The sequence below is a fragment of the Zeugodacus cucurbitae genome, chromosome 5, assembly GCF_028554725.1.
Source record: "Zeugodacus cucurbitae isolate PBARC_wt_2022May chromosome 5, idZeuCucr1.2, whole genome shotgun sequence".
Classification (NCBI taxonomy): Eukaryota; Metazoa; Arthropoda; class Insecta; order Diptera; family Tephritidae; genus Zeugodacus; species Zeugodacus cucurbitae.
In genome coordinates this window covers 70805932-70827690 of record NC_071670.1, presented here as the reverse complement: position 1 = coordinate 70827690, position 21759 = coordinate 70805932, and the positions used below count along the sequence as shown (strand labels likewise).

Here is a 21759-nt window from a genome sequence, read left to right as displayed (position 1 = left end):
TACCAGACATTACCTGTGGTCGGAGTGTTTCCAAGAAAAGAACTTACTCATCGATTCCTCAATTTTGTGAGATACTTTTGTAACTTATCTCCCTCTCCAACTTACTTCAATGTGTTTGCTCTTGGAGACCAGAAATACAAAAATTGACTGTGGGTCCTAATGTTATATTGTAAAGCAAATCTGATCCTATCTATAAGATGCCAAAAGATTTAAAATTCCATATATATCTTTTCTCGGGGTAATTACACTCTTCAATATAATCACTTCTAAAGGGTACCAGGTTCTTGAGAACGTGGTAAACTGACTCGCACTCTGCTCTTTGCTGCTGCGCTGCTAACGTTTATGCATTCGTAGCAACAGTTCTATTGACAACAATAATAAATACAACAGCAAATACAAAAAAAGACGATAAAAACAGCACAGAACCAACTGCAGTTGTATTCGTGTACCAATGCGAACGCAGTTGACGACGACGTTTTAAACGTTATTATGACGTTCTCGTGCTGGTCACCACCACCACCATACCATGTGTCGTATGTAGTTGTCGCTGCCGCAATGTTAGATATCGCTGCGACGGTGGCGGTTGGTGGCTGGCGGCGTGTTGGGTTCACAATGTGACACGGCGTAACTCCCCTGCCATTCGTTGATCAGTTGCGGTGCCGATCGCACGGCTCACTTGCCGACTCGATCTTGTGTGGTTTGCACTTAAAACACTAAGTCTAACTCTAACATTATTTTTTTATCCAAACCGAGTGTGCAGTATTTGAGCGGCGTTAGAGTCGCGCGTTTTAGTCAACTGCAAAGTGCAGTGAGGCGAACTGACTTGGCGCTTGTCGGCTTGGCACGGTCGTCCGTCGCGATCGCTGATCGCATTGCAAAGTACAACGCGCGCTTCGCTTTTTTTCTTCCCCCGATAATAATAAAGTCGAGTTTACAAATAAATAATATAAAGTTGAACCGAAAAAAAGAAAATTAAAACGCGCGAAATAAAGTTTATAATTACAAAGCAAAAAGAGAACTTTACAGTTTTTTTCTGTAACATTCCAAAGGAGGCGTATCCAACAAACACACAGCGCTTGCTTGCGGTCGTCTAAATTTGTGTCGCCGAAACTGAAACGTCGCGCAACTTTCGGCTACTGCTGAATGGACGGTTTTGCATTTTTGCTGAAAGTACGCGAAATTAAACGAAAATAATCCAAAGTGAAAATGCAAAATGAAAACAAAGAACTCGTGCACATTGGACCGCAAAACGCGCTGACCGAACTGCAGATCTGGTGCCCCTGCGCCGGCGCGACGTCATCAGGGTTCAACGGGTAACAGCCGCAATTGAAGGTGCTTACTTTTTTCTATTTTTATTTCCAACACTTAATTACTCTAACTTATTTTATTACACACTCACACATCCTCATATGTATATTTACAAGCTTTAACAATTACATAAACCGTTAGGTGAACTTTTACCGTTACGTAAAGACATTAGAGCGCAAACAGTTGACAGTTCACAGCAGCAGCCGAGTCAAATGCAAAACTCAGCGACTCCACGCACTGAAAAATTAAAAATAAAACAAAAGCAAAAGCTTTTAATCCGCCAAAGAAGCAAAGTTTGAAGCTGCGCTTTTGCTCTCTGATCCGACACTTTTAATTTCATTTCAGATTTGTTTTTTTTTTATTATTTATTAAACGGCTACTGCATCTGATGGCGCATTAACTGTCATCTAAGCTCTTATTTGTGTGTGTGTTGTTGTCAGTGCTTCGTGTGTGTGTTTGTAATTGCTAATTCTTATAAATTAATTCTCATTCTTCGCAAAAAAAGGCTCATCCAACCAGTTCGCCCGTTTGGAGCGACGAGTTCGTATTTACTTATAAATATTTATTAGAGAAAGTTACTTTAAGCTAAGGCGTTTGAGAGGAGTGCGGAGTAATAGTCGATATTATGCGCTTCAAATGACGTTTAATTATTTAATTTATCATATGTGAGTGGCTAATATAACTTTAATTATTTTTCAGTAGAAAATATTCTAGCGTCACAAATATTGTTACTCAAGTCTTCGTAATACTAATCCTTAGATAATAGAAATAGAAAAAAAATATTATAGTTTAATTGAAATTGACTTTAATAAAAAATACAGTTCTCAGAAGAGTGCTATAGAAATAAAAATAAATAAATTAGTCACTAAATCTTTGCTAAAGATTTTATCGGGTTTCCATTTTAAGTATCCTAACCTTAACCTGCAAATCTAGTATTAGTTTACAGTTGCTTTCGAAAAATTGTTTAATACTGAGAAGACTACATTTTGCCAGGATCCGATATTCAGTTTTTGAACTCTGTTTGATAGTTATACACATAACATTTTGGTTATTTTACTAATTTGGTTCTGTTGTCAGAAATGTATTCTTTTTGTTGTTCGAATTTGACTACATAACATTTTTGAGTTTTATCTTGTTTGTATTCTACAAAATACTTGTACAAAATGCCGTTTAAAAAATCCCTTAATTTAGTCAATTAGCAAATTGTCTTCATTAACCTAGGTTATAATATTCAAAATACTTGTACAAAATGCCGTTTAAATAGTCCCTTAATTTAGTCAATTAGTAAATTGTCTTAATTATGTGTTAATTGACTAAATTAAGCAGTTGTGTGAACACCGATATTTTTTATAGGACATTTATACTACAATAAGGATCTGTTTAAAACTGGAAAAACAGTTTTGATACGCTCATATTGTTTTCCTAGAAGGTTGAGGCTTTCTTTTATCATATCCATAATACTTTGTTACCAGGGTTGCAATTGAAAAATTTTTATTATTTGATTTTTTGTGTCAGAGTTATAATTATTTGAATTTTTTAAGCTTAGTGAAGCTTAGTGAATAACATAACTGAAGGTTACAAATACTGTTATTTTTTTAACAATTTTATTAAGATCTTATCTAAAAGGGGTGAGGGCGATTTTGACAGAATTGTGTGAACCAATTTATTTAATTTATTTTAAAATTTAACTTGTGTTGCGCTACCTAATTATTGTGAAATATTTTTCTAACCTTCAGTGCTTCAGATAATATATAAATATTTTTTTCAATTGTTCGCCTTTTAAATTAAATTCATATTGACCTTGATGAGGTCAGTCGAGTTTGATCGTAATATTCATCAATTTTTTACAATGTTACGATACAGCTTGTATTTTTATCTGTTTACAACAAATTTTTGTTCTTCAAAATAGACACAAACAAACACACGCACGCTTGCTTCATACACTTGAGTGCATTCGGTGACTCTTGGCAAGATTTGCAAACTCGCCAGGTTCCTTTCGAGCAGCGCCAAGAAACGCTCAACGCAAACTCGTTTCTGAGCAACGCTTTTGTTCTACAAAATAAATCTAACAAACTGGCAATAGATCTTAATAATTTATCTTAATAAAATAAAATTTTTATAATTTATGAAATTAATTGTTATATTATAAATGTTTTCTCGTTTGCTGGCAACTAAGTTAGCAATTAGCTAGTTAGCAACTAGCGATTTTTCACGCCGCTTTTCTGAGCTTCATTTGTCTGTATGTGTGTATGTGAGTTTGTATGATTATGTAAATGCCAGTTGAGCAGGTGCGCAAATTGCGCTGACTTGCATGTCTTTACGCCTAATTAGAAGATTTGGCCGCACACACACCCGCTGTCGCATACATCAACACCCTGTACGAGTGTGCAATACATAGGTCGGGAGTTTGGAGAAATATGTGAACAGCAAAAATAATTAGAAACAAAATTAGTGGGATCCGCATACTCGACGTAAGCACGTACCAAAGTGTGGGCGGCGATGGGGGGTGTACACTAGTGCACTTGGCAACAGGGGCATCGCTCCACTGCTGAAATGGCAGTCGACTAGCCAACAAAATGGGCGGCGGTAAAAATTTATGTAATTTTTATTACAACGAAATTGATTTATTTCGCGTTTCTGTGAAAAAAAACCCGCCGCTCGCTGCACTTCCACGGAAATAAATCACTTCATTAGTATTAGTTTAGACTTAATAATATGCACATAAGGGCATTTATAGAAAAATAAATAAATAATTTTTTATAATATGCTTTGGAAATATGTTTGTGTGTGTGTGCTTGTGCGATTATTATAATAGATTTAGCGCAATGTGACGCGTACGGAATATATATGAACATATATACAGGGTGTGTCATCTTCTATGTGGCTATGTAAACATTGTGTAATTTTGAACACCGTTTGGGTGGGTTAAACTTGTTTGGAAACTCCCATTCTTACCATGAATCACTTCACATCTAAATAATGTACGGTAAAATTGACGCTTTACACTGAAAATAGTCGATCAATATCTAGATCGATGTCTACCTCAACTGGTCGAATTCTTAAGAAACATTGCCATATTCCGGGAAAAGAAAACACATACGAGATCTCGGAAAACACTTTGCGGGTACCACAAAGAGTGACGTATTATTTTATATTTACTGAAACAATCGATAGAAGGTGATATTCATGATGTGACTCATTGTGTGAAAAGGGTTTTATAGTGCGAAGCTCTTTAGTTTTTTTTACAATATCTAATCGTTTGATATCAAAACGCGATCACTAATTTCATGCTCCCACCAATTTAAAATTATTAAATCTATTCACAGACTGTGCTCACGGCCGTTGGAGTTTAAAAAAAAAAACTTTTTTGACTCTAATGCGTGGCTGTTTCTTTAGCCGACTGAAGCTGTGGCATTTTTTCTCGCCACAACTCGGCTTCCGCAACCTAACTCCACATTATTATTTTGTTTTTTTTTTTTCAAACTGTCTGCAATATTTTAACTTATTTTACTTTTATTTGCTTAATTTGTTTGTTTATTTTTGCTAAATCCAGTAGATAAGTGAGATAATCTACTCAACAGCCTAAATCTTGTGGTCAGAATATGGTATACGATTATCAGGTTTTAATCTCTCATTTTTTTTCTTCAGTTTTTTTGGTAAGCAAATATATATTCATAAAATATGACACACCCTGTACACTCATATACAATAATTACCCCTTATTGTACTAAATGGTAATCAACTTGTTTGCTGTTGTATTTGTATATAACATGCATTTCATAAATCTGCTCGCAAAACAGATAGCTCGAAGCTTTTACTGTTTTTGTATTTACTCTTTTTGTTGTAATTTTGCTGAAATTGCAGCTTTCTTTGTTTTTTTGTTTTAGTTTGTTGTAATATAGTCGAAAATATTTAATATTGCTAATAAAATTTTATGTCACCGCTTATCGTTAATGTACTCTTATCTGTATCTGTCTTTTGATAAACATATATTTATTTTTTTTTTGTTTTTTGTTCGCATTCGAGAAATATCCCGATTTGTCGCCAATCTATACAAAAAACATACTTTGCAGGCAAAATTTGAGAAAGGCTCAATCGATTGTTTTGAAAATTTCATCTCAGTGTAATGCCATATTTATGTTAGTTCTATGCTTTCTATTTTCAATTTAGTTGCAATAATTATATAAGGTTATAACTGGTTCAGTTTCGGAGTTAAAAACCTATAGATTGTGTTCCAAAGCTAAGCTCTTAAAAAAGTGTTCGAGAGTCTCTAACTATAAAAAAGTCACCAGTTTCTCTAAGTAGCATGAGGAAAATTTCAGTGGAAATTTGTTTTTATAAAAACTGATTTTTGAGTTATCAACTGTGGCTGTGTTCCATATCTACCAAGTAGCTTCGTAAGCTGAGCAATGTTTCCCAGCATTATATATGGCCTTAAATGCTTATGTGGGTACTGTACTAGAGCGTTCGAAAATCCACACTTTTTTTTAGCTGCCCGCCATTACACTCCAAACTCTGCAAACATATTTTTATTCAATGCTTTTTTATTCTGTTTATTTTCCCGACCCTATTTTTCGGGAGAGTACATAGATAGATAAGATTGCGTTGCCTGTTGCTTTTGTGATAAGATAAGCTCGTACTTTTATAGATTGGATATTTTCGTCGTTGAAATGGCGCGACTTTATGCATTTAAACACACACTCGCGAGTACATAGACCCATACATATGTATGCATGTATTCCAGGGGTATGATCGCATGTGTGCTTTTCCAGGTATGCAACACCACATTTTTCTTAATTAAATATTTACTCATAGGCTGTTTTGCCGTGCGGTGCCGTGTTATTCATACACACTCGCATCCAGTGGAAATGTGTGGTATGAGTCAAGTGATTACGGTATGGTTTGGCGCGCTCGATGTCGGCCATTTTGGAGATAACATTCAGACTGATTCATGCTAACAAACACCGTTAAAATGCGTGTGCTTATTGTAAATATATGTTGTAGTCTAATCAAATGGTTGCTCAGTTTAGGGCGTTGAATGCAGCATTATAGCAGCGGCGGGGTTTGGCTAATTATACACCCATATGTGCATATAAACTTCAAAAACACTTGTAGCACTTCAACATCGCGGCTGTACATATGTATCAATGCTCATGGTTATCTATTTAAAATATACAAGGCGTACAATTCCCACCGTTGTTCAATCAACGCAGGTGTGACAACAACTCTGCGTTCGGCTAATGGCACTTTACACCACTTGCTGATAGCGTGGATTCCTAGAAATTGCTCTAAAATTGTTATTAAAGCGACGCCATTCAATGGGCTTTTGGGGGAGCAGAACAATCAAGTGTCATTCACTTGCAGATAATTTGATAATGAATTATATACGATTTCCATTTAAATTCGCTGTGTGTTCGAAAGTAAAGTGAACTTACAGTTAAATATTTATTTAGGAATTATTTTTGTATATATTAGTTATATATTAGTGTCCGATATCGAAGTTTTTCCTCAACCATTATATAATTTGTTTTTTTTACGTAAAATTGTGCTGTATTGAAAGTACCAATAAAATTCGCACCTAAATGTAGGCATCTAATCTGATTAATGCACCACATAAATTCATTGCCTACAATTAGGCACTTGTTGCTTAATAAAATGATAGATAATTTATACTTATCATGGTAAACGTGTCAACCGAAAATGGTTTTGAAAAAGGTTTACGAGTTATAATAATATATTATACAATTAAATATGCAAATGTATTTCTGGGTTAATATTTACCACCCAAGTGCTCTTCCAAAATGTATTTCCAAATTTGTTCGTTTACTTGGCATTTGTTTTATAAAAACTGTGCTTTCATTTATCGATTACTTTGCTCAAACTTATCTGATATTTAAGAATCTTCATTGCTGTTATTATTGCTGTTTTTACAAACAAGCTTTATAAATGCCGCCTTTACCTTTCGCCTTATCTATCTGCCAATACAGCGCCGCCGCACCTTCGCTGCGCTACGGCCCAAGTCAAACCATGCAACAACTAACACACCCACAAGTGTCGACGGCATCTGCAATTGCAACATTTGTCATTATTCTCCGCTGACCAGCGATCGCAGTGTTTCTTTAATTGCGATCGCTTGCGCTGATAAGCTTATCAACGAGTGAGTCCGTTCAAGCATATCTTCCGTCTTGGTTGTTGTTGTTGTCTGTATTTATTGTAACTACAATTGTTTGCCATGTAGTTCTGCATATATTTATTATTAATTTTCGTATTTTTTTTAATGAAACGCAGCCGAAAGAGCCGTCAACTCCGCTTGTCTACCGCAACAAATTGCTTGAACGTGTCCGCTAGCTTGACTTGGACAAAGTGTCCGCCGCCGTGGCAGGTGCACAATTAATTTCGATATTGAATGCGGTTTTTTGTTAAATATTTTTTAATTTGAGAATATTATTGAAGTGAATAATATGTATTTTTAATAGCTGTCAGTGGCACCCAAACTGCAGTCAACGTTTTGCAAGCGCCATTTGTTCAAGCTGTCACGGCCGTTTTGTGGCGCACTCTTATCTACTTCTGACATTAAGGTTGTGGAACTTCCTCTTTAGAATCTGACAATTTAATTATGTAATTGCCTTCGAGCCAAGTTGTGTTAGAAAATTTCTGTTTTTATTGCAGCATGCCTCTGAACTAAGCAAAGTTCGACAACTAGAATTGTGCGATTTATGATTTGTTGTATTAGTTGTGATGGAACTTGTGGAACTTTGAGATTTTGTGTAGTGGCCATAATGTGCTACATAGAGATGAATATCAGTCTTCGATATAAATCAATAATCATAAAATAATTGCAACTTTTAAACATAGCATTCATTGAAAAATTGAGTGAATTTTGAAACTCATAATTTTTCTAACGGAACCTGGTAGTTTAAAATCAGTTCAAATTATTAAGATTGAAATTTCAAGCTTTTCTAAAAAAATCTTAAAAGTTTTTCTTAAAAGCTATTCTTATCAAAATAAGAAATACTAATTGTTGCCTACATTTAGGCGCATTTGCAAAAAAATTTATCCTAATTTTTTAAATTTAAAAAATCGTGAAATAGATATACCTGAACTTGGATTCAACGAAATTTTCCTGAACTTACGCTTTTAATATTTGAACGTGACATTTGCAAATTTTCAATGTAGATAATTTATGAACTAAAGCATTTGTATATCTATACGTATATAATTGAGTTTATATATTCATAGGTAGAAATATGCAAACATGCACTGCATATGTGTGCCCGCTAATAATGTGCTCCACTAATAATATACCGTTTTTATTGGGCTGTAAAACTTGCACGCGAACCATTTTTCACAAAAGTGCCAATAGAAATGTCTGTATGTATGTGATAGTTTTGAGTGAGTTTTTTTTATGTATTTGCATTTGCATTGTGCGCCAATCAGGCAGCGCGCTATGACCGAGTACATATAATTGAAATTTGTCGGCAAAAAATGTGTCTCGCAATGAGCAATCACAAAACCACAAATTCTCGTTGGAGTAGCTCTCGAGCAGCTTGTGGGTGGAAACACAGACAAGTGTGCATACATAATTAACAAAACATAATTTATGTATTATAATTAATGTTTATGGCTACTAAAAACTAATATTACTTATAAAACAATTTTTGAGAACACTTGAGAACAAAATTTTTTAAAGTAGTTCCCTATTTTAATAATATTATTTATAAAATATTTATTTGTAAATGTTGGTTTTTTTAAGTCCAATTAAAAAAAAAATTGAAAATTTTTGGCCACTACACAAAATCTACTAAAAAATTTGAAAAATTTTGAATTTTTTTTAATATTCAAAAATTCAAATTAAAAACAAAAAAAAATTTTGAAAAATTTGGATTTTTTTTTAAATATTCAAAAATTCAAATTAAAAAAAAAATTTGAAAAATTTGCATTTTTTGTTTTGATTTGGATTAGTTTATATTTATCTATAACTGAGCATAAATAATTTTTATCTTTCAAATGTTGTATATTTTTTAGTAATAATATTTTCACCCAATGCATTCGATTTGTTTATTTTCAATTAAAATTCGTTACAACAACGCACTTGATTACTTCGTTAAATATGTGACAAACCACCAGGTATAGGCGCTTAAGTAAAGCACGCTTGAACGCACTGAAGACACCACGATACATAGTTTGGCGCCAGAGTTTTTAGCGTTTCGTAGTCTTATTTGTTTACATATTCACATAAACATGCGAAATTTGGTAATTGGCTTGAGGGAGTATAATTTACAATGAGATGAACGTAGAAAATATTTCAAAATAATAAAATTTTTTTTTTTTAGAGAAAGAGAGAGCGATTTCCTTTTAATTTACAAACGCATTCTATCAAAAAAAAAGAAGAAAATCATATGTCTGATGCAATCGAAAGTATTGATTTCTAATTTGATTATTGCCTACATTTAGGCACATTAACAAATCTCTCACATTTTAGCAAGGACACATACATAATTTTTCCAAAAGAGACTTATGAAGTTTAGAAATATTTATTTAATTTGTTTCTACAATAATTTAGCATTTAGTTACTAAGTTACTCCAGTCGAATTCAATATTTTACGATTGCCACACGCACCGTTCTCGAGCATCTCGTATTTCACTTTAAATAACTGGCATTCGCGAGCGCGAGGCATATCTCGAACATAAAAATATTAATTAAAATGACCACATTATTGTTAAAGAAACCAACTGACATTTATTTGCTTTTGCAGCAAGTGTTTTCGAGCAAATTAAATAAACACGCAAGCAAATAGTGAATGCCTTAGAAACATGTTTGTATTTGTTGTATTTGTTGTATTTTTTATTAACAAACAATTTGTGCAGCTGCTTTGTGGTTTATGTTTTCCCCCATTTAAACCACTGTGGCATTTTAGTGCCACTTTATTAAATTTGATTTCGAAAATATGAAACAAAAAAGGTTTTATCTCGAAGTTTCGATAACGGAAATTTTGGTTTATATTTACGTATGTACATATATAATTTTTCTTAATTGAGATAATATTGCTTAATTGAGTAGCGTGAAGAATCGAAAATATCTTCACTAATCTCACTCTTAAGTTTGATATCAAAAACACTTCGATTCAAAATTTGTTGTTCAACAAACTATCCGAGTATTCGACATTAAAAACTGTTTTTGTAGTTGTAACTACGGAAAATACTCCCCACATAATTTTAAGTAATTGATAGTTCTTGGTCGGATAAAAATCAGAATCCGTTCCGTCTATGAAAATCCGACTATTATGGAAACGGCTTAGCAGTTGATCTTCGATTTTCGATCAAAAGCGCTAAAAAATAAAATAAAGAGTTCTGGACTGAGTTAGAATTTTAAATGACAATCAAAATAGATATTTCTTTTCATAATTTAAAGTATATAAGTCATAATCTGTAAATATCGATGTATTTATGTGTGTCTAGCCAGCCACCTCTCGAGCTATGCTACATCATTAGCAATAAAGTCGAAGATTTGTGTTAGAAATATAATGAAATACTTGCGGTAACTGCGGTGAATTTATATATATCTATGTATACATAAGTGTTATACACATTAAGAACCTATGAACAACAGTTTCGAAAAAAAATTAAAAAAAAAGTCGTCATGTTCTGTTTCAAGTTTAGAAATGAGTTCATCTATCTGCCAGTCTATATATCATTGTATATTCAGAGTTGTATTTCATGTATTCATTGCTGTGCGATAAACGCAATGAAAAATGCACATAAGCGCTTGTTTTTTATTCGACGAGATCAACGAAAAGCAAAAGGCAAACAAATGCAAAAAGAAAGAAAAAAGAATGACAAAGTGCTAATTGAAATTAGTGCGCTCGCGAAAAGGTGGTGAAATTCTACGCGTAATTGCACAAAAAATGGCGAACGTGCACACAAAGCCACAAAGTAAGAACGACACAACTCTGCTGTTCTACTGCTAAAGTGTATGGAGACTATGTATTAGAACACACACACATTTGCAATTGTCTTTAATGGCAAATTCATCGAATACATATGTACTAGACTTGTGTTGAGTGGTGTAATGAACCAATTTTGTTTGTGTTTTTGCATTTTTGTGGGTGTCAATTTATCTGGCTTTTGTTCTAAAGCATTTCTCACACCAATCGCAAATTATCAGGAGCGCTCCAATAAATATCTAATATATGTATATGTAAATTAGTATATAACATATACTATATGAGTAAATGTATATATGTAAAGCATGTAAAGCGAAAGCAAAAAAGACTAGAGTCATAAATTTATTTATATATGGATTTATATAATATGAATCAGTGAATGACTGCACTACTCTCCACCCATCCGCAGTTAAGTAGATAAAATGCCGTTATATATTTCTATCAAGGTTGCTTCGTGCGCTTTGAATGCATATTGCGTTGTTTAATATACGCGGTGTGTTCAAAAATTAACGGGAATTCTCGTTTTTTTGAAAATTTTAAAAAGATTCATCCACTATGCGCTGCCTGCTTCTTCCAATCGTCGTAACTCTTTTTTTTTTTGGAAATTGGAGCAAATCACACGTTACAGTATTATTTTTGGTCAAGCATTTGCGAACAAGCAACGAAGTGTGAGGTCAACTCATAAAAACACGTCTAACCTTAGCTTCAGACAAAATGAGAAATGAATGCCGCTGAAAGTTTGATCGTACTTGACAATTTGATTCTCCGAACCCGTGAAATTTCAAATTTTACAATTCCCGTTATTTTTTTACTTTTTTCTATTCATAAATATTAACACTAGTATAACATATAGAGCTAGAAAGACTTTGCAATGTTCTATCAAAGCAGTAAGAGGTCTGAGTCTTAGCTAAAATAAATAATACTCCTGAATGTAGGCAAAGTTTTTTGGGATTTTTTTAATTTTTTTAGTTTTCTAATATAATTAGATGCCACAGAATCAATAAGCTAAACTTGTAAACCAAAAGAGGCTTCTTTTCTATTGATTTTTTAGATTTTGTAAGAAAGAAAAATTCAATTTAGAGATTTAGATAAGTCATAATCTGCCAAAAAGCACTAAATAAGCGCTGAATTTGGTTTTAGGAAGTTGGTATACAAATTTGCTTTGTCAGTTTTGGGTGTTCCCAGAAAATATTTTCAGCTTCGTAATTAAGCAACTATTTGCTGACTGACTTAACTAGCGAACATGACAAGTACACAGCTTCCAGTGCCACAAACTGGCATTTATACAAAAGTGCTGATGCTTTTGTTGTTGTATTTCGCTTAGTCAAATGAAATTTTGTTTGTCGAAGGAAGCTAATATTTGAGTTTCATTGTTTTGGGCACCACTTCTTTGCCGTTTGTTTGTTCAACGGCCTTTTTCAGCTGAAAACACAATTCTTTCATTTCTATTTTATTTTTCATGCTTAGGTTTTACTTAGCCGCGTTAGCGTGTGCTGAGTTGCAGATAATAAAAATTATGTTAAAATAACTTAATTTTAACTGCACAACAACAATAGCAACATTCGTAGCTAACATACTCGTAAAGGGCCTTGACTGGGCCGGGCTTGAAGCGCTGAGAGCGTGTGTTGCAACAACGGTGACCATTTCAATTGCTTTGCTGCGCATGCAATTAGAGTTGACCCAGTTGCAGCGTGTGCAAAAGTGCAGCACGCATGCGCGTATTTACCCATGTGCATTGCGCAATTTGTGTGCCGCCTCTGTGTGGTATGTGTGCTGGCATAGTAAAGAGTAAACATAACTTGGACTCATAATTGACTGAGTTGTACTAGCCCAGTACTTTGTTGTTGTTGATCTCGCTTTGTTGTGTTGTGTTGTGTGACTTCATCTATTTGTTGGCTCGGGCAGGTTCATCTGCGGTTCACTTAATTTTCGCTAAGCTCTCCAAATGCCTTCAGCAAATTCATCTTCTTTAACTGCCCCAAAGCCAACGACGTTCAACGAGCACAAAGCAGTCACACGATCATAAAGCGGCCGAAAGCTGCTGCAGCACGTCGGCGTGGCCATAAACGCTACATTGTGGTCGACGCAACCCAGTGAGCCATGCGGCTGGTGCTCATGAGGTGCTTGAAGACTGATCGCTTGCAACAACCAACAGCATCTCAAGCTTCTCTCGCAACTATTTTGCTGTATTGGGTTGCTACTTAGGTCCATATTGCCTGGTTGGTAATAGAGAAGTGAAATTATTCCGCACAATGGTGTATGACGAACCAAATTGCAATGTCGCTGCGGCGTCCATGCTACTGTGCGACTTGTTGACCGCTGTCATTGTAGTTGCTGCTGTCGTTGCTGTGTGGCCACCAGTTTTATTTTCGCTGTCGCTGCTGGCCGATTGTCGTCAATGCCTTTGCATTTCTTGTCGCTTGAATGACTTCGAAAATAGCGGAACGACTGGGCACTGAGTTGCACGCACACTCGACAGCGGACGCAAGCGCTTGACACAATAGCTTGACGAACTCGCACGCGAAATGCGTACCTACGCGTCTCCAAGTATTTACCTATGCACTTTGGATCGCAATAAAGTTAAAGAAGGGGGGCTGGACGATGCTGCAATGGCAAGTGTTTAGAGTGCAGAGTGTCGCACGGCCTTACGATAGCAGCAATGGAAGACTTGGTCAGAATAGTTGCACGTAGAATGCTTGAGAGTATTGTAGGTGAGAATAGAGTTCGATCTAGAATCCGTTTAATTCCGGATTACTCCGATTGAAAAGACTGAAAGAGCTTGTGAATCTTGCGTCTTTGCATCTCGAGCAATTAATATCATTCAATGGGTTCTATAGTGTGACTCCCACTTAACCATTAGTTGAGACGGTTAGTGTTGCATGACTAACTGACTGTTTAAATTTTTTATATGTAGTTTACCAGACTTCCTAACATTCAGAGTTCCCTTCTAATCGATATTCCTTTCCCTACTGCTCATTTCAGCCCACAAAGGATCAGAATGTATCGCCTCCGCTCGAAGATAGCTGGTGCTGGGAACCAGATAATGTCAAATCCGACAATGATCACTCCTCCGAATCCTCGAGTAGTGGCAATGGCAATGAAATGGTCAATATCACCTTGGAGGAGGTACCGTTGGGGCGTAGTGCGCAGACTTTCTCTAGAAAACGTGCTACCGGTGAACAGACCGCGACGCTACAGAAGCGCAACAAGCAATTGGAGGAGGAGAATAAACAACTGAGTGCGGCGCTGGAAGAGTTGGACAGTCAACATAATCTGGCAATGCAGAATGTGCTTGAGCTGAAAACCGAACTTCAGGAGAAACTCAGCGGCGTTACCAATAGCTATGAGGCTTTGAAAAAGGAGCATGCGGATAAATTCATTAACAGCGAACTCGAGATGGCGCGTTTGCAGAAACAGTTGGATACTTTGGTGAAACAACAGCAAGCTTTTGAGTCCGAGAAGCAACACTTGCAGATGCAGGTTACCAACTATGAAAAGGAGGTAAAGAAGTCTATTGAAGACATGGCTGATTTGCAAGCGCTGCTCGAGAAGAAGTCGCAAGACAATGTAGAGTTAATTGAAAAGGTTAAGGCAGCCGGGCGCTTAGCAGATAAGTCCGCAGAGGAATTAACAGAGCTGCAAGAGCGTGTGGAACAGCTCACGAAGGAGCTGGAGGACGCAAAACAAATGAAAGAGAAGAAAACATCCGAGTCTTCGACCAGTTCAACGGGTAAACATAGTGAAGATGAATTCATTGTGGTGCGTGAAGGAGATGCCAACTCATCTGGTCCCGCCACGCCGCCCACAAAAGAGGAGCTGAAGGACAAGATTGTGCAATTAGAAAATCGCGTTTCGGAATTGACATTGGAGAACGGCAGCTTAGCACTGAAACTGCAGGACAGTGAGATGGAGAAACAGCTGTCTGTGACGGTGTTACGTGAGAACGTGCAAGAGCTGCAAATGCGCTGTGAAGAAACCGAAACAGCTCTGCAGATCGCTAAAGAAGAACTCGAAGAACAACAGGAAAAGTTGGAGTCCTTGAAGGAAAAAGCGGCAGAAGCTGTGATCGCACAACAGCAATTGAAGACCTTGGCTGAGGAGAAGGGCAAAATCGAGACCGAGATTTTAAATATGAAGGAAGGTTTGCAAAAAGTTCTAGAGCTTGAGAAGAGACTGCTGTTTTCAGAGAGTGAGAAAGAGAATCTTCAGATAGAGTTACAGGCAGTGCGTGCTACACAGGAGCGTATCACAGAGTTAGAAGGTAAAGTCCAAAATCTCATGGTGGAAAACCAACAATTACGACTAAATGCTGAAGCTGAAACCGAGTCGCAGAATTACAGCGCGGAACTGGCTGAACGCATCAAGTCATTGAATGAGGAAAACGAAAGCTTGCGCACCGAAATTGAGTCAATAGCACATTCAAAATTCCGGGAAGCCATTGCAGAAGAGAAACAAGAAATCACAGATCTGGATGCGGATGACGATGAGCCCTTGACCGTGGATAAAATAAAGGAGTTGCTGAGCTCACACATTAAGTCAAAACTCACCAGTGAAATGGAGGAGGCCTGTCGGGCAGTGCAAGAGCGTGTTACCAGAACAGTCAACGAAATGGAACGCAATATATCTCGTTTGTCGGAGGAACTGCTCGATTTGCAGGATAGTAAAATGGTTTGGGACCATGAGAAAAAGACGCTGGAAGCAGATATCTCACAATACATACTACAATGTGACGAGCTAATGAAGAACAACGAGATACTGTTGAACGAACTGGAGAATTATAAACGAAATAAGCTCGAGACAATACAGGAGCACAATGAGGAGAGCGTTATACATTTAGAAGCCGAGTTAGAAGAGGCTTTTAAAATGAACGAGTCATTAGAGAACGAATACGTCGAACTGAAAGAGAAGAACGAAGAGCTCGAACGAGAGAAACAAACACTGACGGAGCAATTCCGCGCCACCCAACAACAGTGCGAAGAATTGCGCAGTGCTGAGAAAGAATTAAAAATACAGCTTGAAACCTTGGAGATAGAAAAGGGAAATATGCTTTTCGAGCTGAACGAACAGAAATCATTGGACTCCAAGCAAACTGACAGCGATGTGCTCGTACTCAAGAGCGCCGAGGAGAAATGCCAAAACCTGGAGAGTCAATTAGCGCGTCTCAGTAAAGATCACGCGGATTTGGTAGCAGCCATGCAGACACAGAAAGCAGCATTGCAGGAAGCGATATTAAAACGAGAGGAGGCGGAAAAGGGGCTCTTGGAAAAAGATATGCTAATAAAGCGTTTGGACGAAACCCTGAAAGAGGATCGTAGCGGTGAATTGCAGAAGAAACTCGATGACCTCTCGGCGCTTAATCAACAGTTCAAGCAAGAACTAGCGGCGAAAGACATAGTGCTAGAAAGTCGGAAGCAAGAATTACTGGAAGCGCAGAACAATTTGGATGTCTGCGATGGTAAGTTGCACGAACTCGAAGAGTTAGTGTCGGTAAAGGAGAGCGATTTGGAGGCTACGCGTAGACTTCTGGTGGAGAGCGCAAGAGAGAAGAACGAACTGAACGAAAAGTTAAGCCAACAGAAAATTAATATCGAACAGTTATCGCAACTGAAGTTAGAAAAAGAAATTTTGCTTAACGAATTCGAAGAGCTAAAGAAGAAGTGTGAAGCTCACAGCGATGAGTTGAAGTCGCTGCAAGAATCAGCCGTCACATCCACCAGCAACGATGCCTCCGCAATCACACGCATTGCGCAACTGGAAGCCGAGCTACTGGCCACCGCTGATCTGCAGAAATCCGTCGAAACATTGAACTACGAGAAGAATGAAATGATTAAGGCGCTGCAGCAGAAACATGCTGAGAACATGCAATACTACACCGAAATACAACGCCTACAGTCACTTCTACAACAACAGCAGCAGCAACAACAAAACGCACAATCGACGCCTTGCGATAAATGCGTCACACATGAGAGTACGCTAAGCGAACTGCGCAAAGACTTGGAAAAGCAGCAGGATCAAATAAAATTCCTCAAAGAGAAGTCCGACATATTAACGACCAATTTGCTGTCAGAGCAGACCAATCAGCGGCTGGTGCAGCAGGAGAAGGCGGAGGTGGAAGAACAGAATGCAGCTATTCGCAAGGATTTGGAGCGACTGCGCGAGCATTTGCTGGAGATCGAGGACTTGCACACACAGGAAACGGTCGAAATGCAGCGGGAGCTGGAGGAGACCAAAGCCAAGATGGTTGCGCTGCAGGATGATGTCGCGAAGTCAAGCACAGCCTACACATCGGCAAGGTAAAGAAAGTAGAGGAGTTGACTTCGGTTAGCTCGGCACTTGGTGCCATATTCAAGTAGGTTTGAAAGTTAACGCCGAGTTAGAAGAAGCTCTACCAGTTTAGGTTAAGGTAATGGCGCCTAGAGTTAAGCGATAAGCTGGTAAGAAGTAGACACTAGACGAATATTATTTTTAACAATTAGCGCAGAAAATGAATTTTAGAATACTTTTTACCGAGAACAAAAGCGGCACAGAAAATAGATGCATGGAAACAATTAGAATATTTCGAAACAATTAAATTGCAATTGAAATGGAGAAACGTGCTTTTATGAAATTTATTAGTTCTACTCAGCTATAGCCGTGTTGATATCGCCGTACTTGGTTTTGTGTACACAAGTGTTAGTCCACACATGCACACACACGGCTTTATACAAACAGAGATACGAGCGAGTATTATTTCGTTCCACCTGCCTCGTTGCGCGTCGGGCGTCGAGCTTTGCGGGTACAGTAAGCATTAAAAATAGAAAACGCCTTGAAAGTATAGTAAAAATTATCACCTAATTATCGGGCAAACAATATGTTTTCAACTCCAAGCGTCCGCACGCGCCGGGGGTGGCAAGGCGTACAGCGCCAAGACCGAAACAAAGCCAGCAAGCCAAATGCATACACACTCAGGCAAATGGTACAGTATGTATACATTGGCGTAGCATGAAATTACCGACGTTTCGTCATCGTACCTGCCTTTGCCGTGCTTTCTGTTTGTTTTTCTTCGGTTTACGCTTTTCACTCTACACCGCCATTATTGCAACGGCGCGCACGGCAACAAGGCGGTTGAGGCGATTGAGGTGGACGAGACGATCGAGGCGGCAGCAACATTAACGCAGCGCCCGTAATTGTTACTGTTATCGCTTTTAAGCCTTTCGTTAAGCTTCGTCACGACTCATGGCAATTGCTTTGCCAAGAAGCGATAACGTGTCACAAAGCGTTCGAAATTAGTTGCGATCGGCAGCGCGGCGGTGTAGGGCAGGTGATATTTCAGTGCGATCGGTGTCACCAGTGTCGTTTGGCGCTGCTGCTGCTGCTTCGGCTTCGGCTTCTGTAGCCATTATTACAACTGCAACCAATGCGCATTTGCAATGCCACAACAAAATTAGAACATTCGCGTGGGTCGGCAGGCGCGTTTCAAGCACGCGGAGATCGGTCGGCTGTACGCCAAACCAGCACCGATACGCTCCAAGACAATTCATTAGTTTCGTGTTGGCAATAAAACAAATCACATTTATGCAACTACGGCCATCATAATTTTCGAAGAAAATCGAAATTTACTAAGTGGCATTCTTCAATTTTCCACAGTATACGCGCCAATCAGCATGCTGAGACGTTACAGGCGCAGTACGCCATTCTGCTGCAACAGCGCGACGAGTTAGTGAACAAGCTGAGCTCGGCCGAAGACCGAGAATCGAAGAATCAGGCGGCGTTGTGCAATCTCCAGTGCGCGCTCGAGCAGTTCCAAAATGGTGAGTTGGCAAAGTGCTGCCGTTAAAATATATAACAGTAAATAGTAGATATATTGTTTCCTCAATTGCTATAACTTTGTGCACTTCTGTCCCAACAGATAAGCAGAACGACATCAAAGCCGCCACGCACAGTATACGCAAGGAGCTGCAGCTGGAGCAACAGAAGCAGGCGCAATTGCAGGCGGAGATTGGCGCTCTTCAGCAGCAGCTGAGCGAGGCCAAGCAGGGTCTGTGCGCCGCGGCACGGCTCACCGACCAGTTGGAGGCGTGTCAACGCACAATCGCCGTGCTGCGCGAAGAAGGTGAATATTATACTAACCCATATATAAATAAATTGTAAATAAACCGGTGGAAAATAACCGAAAAACGGTGAACTGTTTATTGTACACTAACACAATATATATGTATTAGGTATATACTATATTAATTGCAAAAAATTGAACTGGAATTTGTTGTTACTAACCACAAAAGCACCCAACCACCATGTACCACGTCAGCCATAAGGGAAATCTTCAATAACAGCACGCAAACTGGCATTTGGCATATTAACGAAACGAGTAACCATTACTAAACGAAAAACATATTGCGGAAAAAAAGTAAACAATAAAAATATAAAAAATATGTTAATAATAATAATAAGAAATTGTTGCAAAAGTTAAAATTTCCCTTAAGCCACGCTGATTGATTCTTAAAGGTAAATATCAGCTGGTAATTCTGGGATTTTATCAATTCACAAACACTCGGAATTTCAGTTGGTATACACTTTTACGAATTCTATGTAGTCATCGCAATGCAAAAACAAAATCCTAAAAAATCTATTTTAAAAAGAAAAAAAAAATCACAAATAATATGTTATTATCATGCGCATCACTCACACCACCACCAACAACAGCACCATAATAGCTACCAAATTCATAAACTCGCTCGTTTTAATGATAATAATAAAAAACGTTAAAAGAAAATATTATAAAATCACTCTCATTACTCACTGTCACATTGCTATCCACGCAATCCATAATCGATCACCCTAATTATGTTGGCTGCAATGTCAGCAATCACTACCTCACCGATACACATCGTTGGCGCGTATTAATGTTAAGTGACCTTTGACCTGCACTTTAAGTATTTTCGGTTTTACGGCATGGAAATTTGTGATTTACTTGATTTGGCGACTTTATTCTTTGCTACAGTTATTTTTTTATTATTCACCCATTTTATCTTCCGTTATGCACACATACTCTCATATATACATACATACATACTAACTTTTTTATTACACCCAAGCCTAGTTATAATTACAAATATTTAAGTAAGTGCCAATTTAGTCTTATTGTGCAGGCATTTTGCTTTCTTGTTTTTAGAAAAGTTATAATATTTTTGTTTAGTTTATTGCTTTTACTCGACTATATTGAGTAGTTTTAATGTTTTAGTTGAAGTCAGCAAAATAGTTGTCTTCCAGTTTAGTTATTTTTTAATAATAGTTAAAATAATTAAAATTTATTTTCTTAGTTTTATATTCAAATTATTTTAAATTTCTCGAAATGCTATTAGTATTCATTACTATAGTTCATCGTCAAAATTTCAGTAATATTTTTTTTTTAATTTTACGTATAATTAATATTTTTATATACTTTTTTTAGTTAAAAAGTATTTTTTGCATTTTTTTAGGGAATTGTGTAAATTTTTAAATAGTTTTATAAGATCTAAAAAAAATTTCTTTCGAATTTACCTGTCGCTTTTTTCAATTTACTGCTCTCTTATTAACTTGTTTTGCCCTTAATTGTACTTAATTTAGTTTAATTTATGTAAATATGTAAATTATTTTTTATTTTTTCTACATTTGAGTTTATCATTTAGTTTTACTCGATTTATCTACTTTTTTTGCGTCCCTAGTGTCCGTTGCAAAATTGGTTAATCTCAATTTGTAACTGTGAGCGAATTCGATATGCTGTACTCACGTTGCATATGGAGATTGACCGAGGTTGCAGCCGTTTCTACATTTTGTTTTTGTACTACTTGTTGTTGTTGTTGATGATTATTTTTTATATATACACACCTATAAGCATTTGATTTGAATTGATTTTAGTTGACATTTTTTTCTTTAATTTAATTTGATTTGGTACTATCATAATTATCTTGCATACATTGCCTGCGTTTCCTACCATGCATACACTTTTTGCGACCACTGTGCCAACACACTTTTCAAATTGTAAAAAAAAAAAATTGAATCAAAAAAATAAAAAAAAATTTCTAAAATTCCTAACATAATTCTCACACAATTGAAATCTACGCGAAAATACCTCCTTTGAGTACATAAGAAACCTCCCGTTCCTCTCACAACGAATGCTGAATGCGCCGCCACTCGGTGGCTCCTCTAACTGCGTTCGTCTGGTTGAGTATTACATCAGGTACTGGTGTGCTATCGCTTGTTAAATCTACCAGTACTTATGTCATACTGTCCCGGATGCCACGCCCATTACTGCATGCACACAATAACAACGCTGGATAAATTAAACAAAAACAAAAAAACCAACTAAATGTACGATGAATGCCTGCAAAGAGAAGTGCTTGCAATATTAACTCACTAAATAATTTATATAAATAATAATGATTATTCATATTTTCTTAATATGAAAAATGTATTTTATTTTAATTTAATTTTAATTTTATTATCCCCTTCTTTGACTGCATTAACAACACTCGCTAACATACAAATA

At 36.9% G+C, this 21759-nt stretch overlaps 1 protein-coding gene across 2 annotated transcripts in view; it reads left to right on the top strand.

Moving 5' to 3' along the window:
• LOC105219298 (thyroid receptor-interacting protein 11) overlaps positions 1-21759 on the top strand; it is a 40884-nt gene that overhangs the window by 18156 nt on the left and 969 nt on the right. The window contains exons 1-4 of one of the 2 annotated variants that reach the window (XM_054231225.1): positions 627-1332; positions 14235-17545; positions 18879-19042; positions 19141-19344. In XM_054231225.1, the coding sequence (XP_054087200.1) occupies positions 14355-17545; positions 18879-19042; positions 19141-19344 (3559 nt within the window). In that variant the 5' untranslated portion in view covers positions 627-1332; positions 14235-14354. Of the gene's footprint in view, positions 1-626; positions 1333-14234; positions 17546-18878; positions 19043-19140; positions 19345-21759 lie in introns of those variants that run through there. The other variant, XM_011195341.3, reaches the window with a different exon arrangement.